This window comes from Hordeum vulgare, chromosome 1H (genome assembly GCF_904849725.1).
Source record: "Hordeum vulgare subsp. vulgare chromosome 1H, MorexV3_pseudomolecules_assembly, whole genome shotgun sequence".
In the NCBI taxonomy this organism is placed as follows: Eukaryota; Viridiplantae; Streptophyta; class Magnoliopsida; order Poales; family Poaceae; genus Hordeum; species Hordeum vulgare.
In genome coordinates this window covers 7,856,335-7,862,363 of record NC_058518.1, presented here as the reverse complement: position 1 = coordinate 7,862,363, position 6,029 = coordinate 7,856,335, and the positions used below count along the sequence as shown (strand labels likewise).

The following is a 6,029-nucleotide window of genomic DNA, read 5'->3' as shown; positions in this document are numbered from 1 at the left end:
TCAGCGCCGCAGTGTGGGACGCCGCCTAGTTGGGCTGCTGCTCCGACGACTGTTGAGCTGTTCCCAACCGCCGCTGGAGGTGCTCCGGTCGTCCTGGGAGGCAGGGTCTATGCATGGTGCTACTTTGGGAGCTATGCATGGAAGGCCAGGAACGACCTCGTCTTCAACCAAAAATCTTGCACGATGCATGGTGCGATTGTGAAAACAATTTGTAACCTTCATCTCTGGTCGTGTCGCTTTAGAGCTGGTCTGGAGCGTGCTAGATTGGAGCGTGTTCGTGCCCACCTAGCTGATTTTGCTGCTGCTTAGGCCCTGTTTGGGACCTCTCTGCTCCATCAAAAGCAGCTCCGCTCTATTAAATTTACTTTGAAGCAGTTTCATACGGAAGCTGTAGCTCTTTCAAAGAAAACGTTTGGCTTTTATCCAACTCCAGCTTCACGAATGAAAAATTTGGTGGAAATGATCTACTTGATTGGATGAGAGGGGAGAAACGAAGGGGTATCCACTTACGGGTGGCAGTGGTGGGTAATTTCGCTCCAACTCCAGCTTCTGCAATTTTATGGAGCACCTCATAGAGAGCTTCAGAGCATCTCCAACAGCAGCGCAAAACAAGCGTCGCGCCCAAAAGTATCCCTTTTTATAGCGCGCGACGTGGCGGGATGCTCCAGCGGGCGCGCAAAAACCGCGCGCGCGCTAAAACAAGTTGGGCGCGATGTCCATAGCCTCATCCCGCGCTGGTAATTTGGAGCGCACACTTCCGCGCGCGGCAGACTCGAGCGCGCGCGCGAACTTTCTCTCTTTCTTCCTCCTTCGCACCGTGCGCCGGCGTCGGCGCCCCTGCCACCATGGACGCGCAGACCGGCACCCCGCTGTACAGCCGCGAGCCCCCCGCCGCCGCCGCCGAAAACCCTAGCGCAGCTAGCGTTGGCGCCGCCGCCGCCGAAAACCCTAGCGCAGCTAGCGTTGGCGCCGCCACCGCCGGAGCTCCGCCGACCGTCGGCCTCGCGCGCAGCCTCTTCTTGCCGCCGCGGATGACCACGCCGACGGGTGGCGTCGCGCCGGCGCCGTCCCGTGCCGCCGCGGTGGGGTCGAGGAAAGGAAAAACCTCCGGCCGCCATGGGAGGCATGGGTGCACCTCCGGCCGCCGTTGAAGATCTTGCCAACACCGTCGGAGCTTCACATGATGCGGTGCGTGATGAGGTTAGGGAGGAAGATTCATCTACGAAGGCGGAAGAATCGTCTTCGGAAGATGAGGACGAAGACGAGGAAGATGATGATTGATGTGTCTTTCGTTCATATGTCTTGAACTTGTTTGCATTTTGAACTTGGTTGGATGAACTTGTGGGCATGAACTTTTATGCATCAACTTGTTTGTGCCAAATTCAAATGTTTGCATTTTTGCGCGCGCTGCATTTTACCGCTGCTGCTGGAGCCAGCGCTGCGCGACGCGCCAAACCAGCCGAAGCGCGCGCGCAAATAAATTTCTTGAACGCGGCGCGAAGCGCGGCTGTTGGAGATGCTCTCATAAAAAACAAGAAGTTAGACCCTAGAGTCTAGTTTTTTTGTGGAGCTGTATATCGTGAAGCTACCTCGTTTGGCTTATGTTTTCTAAAGTGAAGTTGAATTTTCTGGAATAGAGCAGTCTTAAACAAGCCCTATTTTTAAACAATTTATACAGTGTAAAAAATGTTCATACAATTTAGAACAATGTTTCATCATTCATAAAAATGCACGTAACATTTTAGAAACAATTTACTTGTATGAAAATAAGTCCTGTATTATTTTCAAAAACATTTTAATATAATGTAGAAATTATCCATATAAATATTAAAAAAACAACTACCACGCAAAATGTTCAATGTGCATTTAATAATATACTAAACTCGTATTAGAAATTTTTCAAAACATGTATTTGAAGAAGAGATATTCATCATGTAAATATTCAACATATATCAGTATGCAAAAAATATATAATGTGTTCAAAATAAAAAAAACTGAAATAACCGGATGAAAATCCATCAAGAAAAAAAATAAACAGAAAAATACTAACAGGAAGAATGAACACATATTTGAAAAATGAAGAAACGAACACAAAACCAAAGATATAGAACTCGTTATTCGGCCGACCTATTCACTGCACGTTGTAGGTGAGAGGTGCATATATCTCGCAATTCGACCTAGATCAAAATTTAGAAGAAAGAAAATGAGGTAGATTAAATTCTGACTTGTTTGGGATTGCTTCACTTCATCAAATCAAATTTGAACAATTAAACCCATTAGTACCAGCTTTATCATGGGACAGCTTATCATGTTTGGCTTTCAGGTAGTTGCATTGTAATAATGGGATTTTTGTACGGAGAAAGTCAATTTGGCTGGATGACGTGAAGAAATAAAATGAAGTGGTATCCGCTGCTGGTGATAATGGTGGTTAATTTTCTTCCAACTCCATAAAATTTCTTTAAACTACCTTGACAGATGATGAATAGATCAAAAAAAAATCTCGTAAAAAAAACTCTTTGAACTAGAGTTTTGAAGCACCACCTAATACCTTCACAAATACAATATCTATTAGAGCGGAGAAACTTTTTTTAGAAACACTTGTAACTTTATTCATACTCATAATAGTTACGGGTACACTGTTTTGCACCTAAGATCCACAAAAACACAAAAGTAACTAATATGGCTAGGAATTACACTGAAATCCCTTGAAAACACCTTTTTCGTGGTTGCGACTGGACTGAAGCAACAATATTGTCACTCTTTCACCCGCACGACCATTACCGATTATGGTTTTTGAAACTGTCTTGAATCCCCCATCCAAAAGGTCGGGAAGCCCTGATCGATGAATGTATTTGGGCCGGGATGATCCCCTAAAAGTGTGGGCCATCGAATCGCTATATCTTCACCATGGTGTAGATGAAGGATTTCACCTTCACAAATAATAAGACCAATAAAAAGAGCTTGACATAACAACATAAACTCATCTCGGATCTGCAAGGACAGAGAACTTTCTAACAAAGCTATTTTTAAATGAAAAGAACGAGAGAGAAATTATTCTTACAAAGCTAACGAATTTTAGGGAAAAGAGCAGTTTCAAACCGGCCCGGTAGGCCCAGTATTTTGTGAGGTTACCTCCGACAGTTAAAAGGAACCCTAACGAATTCTTTCTCCCAGGAACCCTCGCGCATCGCCGCCGCCACCCCCCACCCCCACCCCAATCCAATTCGGACTCACACCCCAATCCAGTTCGGACTCGATGCTCTAGCAATTTATTTATTGGCCCGACTCGATCGATCTCTTCATAGGAATATTTCGTTTTATCCGTAGATTTGCAAATCTAAGCGATTTCTCCTGCGGAGCGCAAGTTGGATCCACGAATTTGCAATTTCAGGGCTTATGGCTCTCTCCAACGAGGAGGTAGTGGAGGTGGAGGTGGAGGTGGGAGTGGGGCTGGAGCTGGAGGTGGAGCAGGAGGAGGAAGACGATGATGTCCCCCTAGGCCCTGAGGATGGTAACATTCGCTAAGATAATTTTCCCTTGTTGGTTACTTATTTCTATGGATGGATGGATGGATGCAGTTCGAAGCTACTTGTGCAACTTTTTATAGTTTTTATTACTTGATGTGTTCCTTTCCTTGTATATGCATCAGTGCTGCGATTTGTTGAGAGTGTTGGTTCCGTGGAACCTGCCAAGTGGAAATTGCTGATGAGAGATAATATGGGGGTTCCGCCCGAGCCCTATGACTGGCCCAACATCTGCCCGCTCCCTGGGTCGTCTAGAGATCACAGGTTGGCGTGCGATCTTTACTGGCACCAGGCCTACCAGCTGAATCAAGTCTCTGAGAGTAAGCGACCGCAAAGCTCTCTCCGTGCCACGCCCACAATACACATTTCTGTCTAGATTATTTCTGTTGCATCCTTGTTGTGTTATTAATATGTTGCTCCCTCCTGCCTTTGAATGAATAGCTTGCCTGCCTCCTATGCGGTATACTCGATGTTGCAGTGTAGCTTCAACTGGGCAGCAAAGGTGTTTTCACAAGCCACGCCCTATACTTCAACTCTTTTCTACCATGGTGCATACCTTTCTGAAAGATTGCACCAGATCAGTCGAGGTATACGGTTATATTGCGGTCCGAGATGGCGAGGATTATCGCCGCAATTATCTTTTCAACCGATCCCGAGATGACCCGCTTACTATCAATTCGGTAATTGTTGTGTCTTCATTTATTTTTAACTGTTTAGCTGTGTTCTAAATACAGCATATGTTGCCTTGTTGGTATGCTGACTCTGCTACTCTGTTAAATTTCAGGCCAGCGACTATCTGCGCTTGTTGAGCCCCAAAAGAGGCATCTCGATGAAATTTGATTGCCTAGTTGAAGTGGATATTAGGACAAAGGCATCGCCGGGTGATACAGATGATAAAAATCTTGTTGATGGATGCTTTGACTTAATCGAGCGCCGGTCTCGTTTCGACGTCCTTTCTAGAATCAAAATGGAAGGTGAACATGGTGCTCTTGTTTTTAATCTTATCATATTTCGAGACAGTGTCGAGGCAACCATACATATGAACTTTTTGGAAGTGCCTGGAGATGGCTTTGATATAAAGATGTGTGGGTATACTGCCATTTGGAAGAACATGTATGCCTTCATAGACGATAAAGAATGCGACTGCAATAGCTTCGTGTCTTCGGCTGGGAGTTTTTCACAATATTTTGTAGCAGCTGTGCAGATGGAGGACACACTGTTTATTGATTTTATGGAGGGGAGTATGCCAATTTCATTTAAAGCGGATATTCATGGCAGTGAAGAAAAAGAATATCATTTCCGTAATAGTGCTGTGGTGTCTGTGAAAGTGTCTTGGTCGACAGTCCTCTACTAAGGAATATATATGTGTTTGAGGTTCATTCAATGATATTTGTAGAGGAAGAGAACAAAAAGTGCTGTGATTTCTATGTTTTATTTTGGTTTTTCTTCAACTTCTTATGCAAGTAGTAACCAGTTTCGTTTCCCACTAAGAACTGGAGGCGCGAAACCACTTCTTGAAATGTTTAGTCAATGAAAAATATAACGTCAGTTTTTTCTCTATCCATCTACCATGAAAATATTTCAAAGCTGCATTAAAGTCTCATCCGTTTAAATCTCTACAAGACTAGTTTTCATTTTAATGTCATTGCTTGAATAGTACCACTGAAAACCAGAGGACACCACTTTTTCATCATGTATGATTCTTTCAGGAATAGCGGAGAGTGTTCTTTTCTAAAACATGTCAAAGATGATCTTGTCTAAAATTCAAATTTTAATTTGCATATATTTTATATTCCGGTGTTGTCTTTGCTTCTTAATTATCACAAGTGCTTGAGAACCAAAGAGGCATGTTAGCATTGTTTATACGGCATTTGTGACCTTTCTCTTCTTTAGACAATTGAAAATCTCATGCGCGCAACTTGGCTATAATATATTCTTTGACACATTTTTTTCGATATTTTCCTCAATGCCTTCTCTCTAAAAGCAGTTTCTTTGGGTAGAGATTGGGGACTTTCGCCCCATTAGCCTTCACTGGATTAACTTGGCCAACATTGTTTTGCTGCCAAAGAAGATTCTTTGGAATTCTTTGACAGCAAAACAATGTTGGCTGAGTTAAGCCGGTGGATGTTCGACGTTTTGAGGCTACTGAAGTGGTAAATAACGCGCATGCATGGCATTGATATGTGCCAACATTTCTTGACGATGTTTCCTGTGAAGTCGTCCGGCCCTGGAGCCTTGTCTGCTGGCATGAGGTCAATGGTGGCCTTTATCTCGTCCCCGGTGATGTTGGCATCAATGCCCTCAAGGTCAGATTAAGGTTCTTCCAGTTCAGGTCACATGGTCTGGGTTGACCTCTTCTCAAGCTGCTTGTAACGTGGTCATGAATGATGTTCTCTTTGATCTTATGGTCGACCCAACTATTGTTTCTCTTGAGCCTGTGAATGTGTTTTTTTTTTTTGCGTCTTGGATTAACTCTGAGGTGAAAATTTGTAGTGTTATCATCAC

At 44.0% G+C, this 6,029-nt stretch overlaps 1 protein-coding gene across 1 annotated transcript; it reads left to right on the top strand.

The window, feature by feature from the left end:
- Positions 1-3,217: 3,217 nt before the first annotated feature.
- Positions 3,218-4,936, top strand: LOC123438045. Its single transcript, XM_045115752.1, has 4 exons — positions 3,218-3,511; positions 3,650-3,844; positions 3,966-4,204; positions 4,309-4,936. Exons 1-4 carry the CDS (start codon positions 3,397-3,399, stop codon positions 4,876-4,878), a joined length of 1,119 nt encoding a protein of 372 aa, XP_044971687.1. The 5' UTR covers positions 3,218-3,396; the 3' UTR covers positions 4,879-4,936.
- The last annotated feature ends 1,093 nt before the right edge of the window (positions 4,937-6,029 follow it).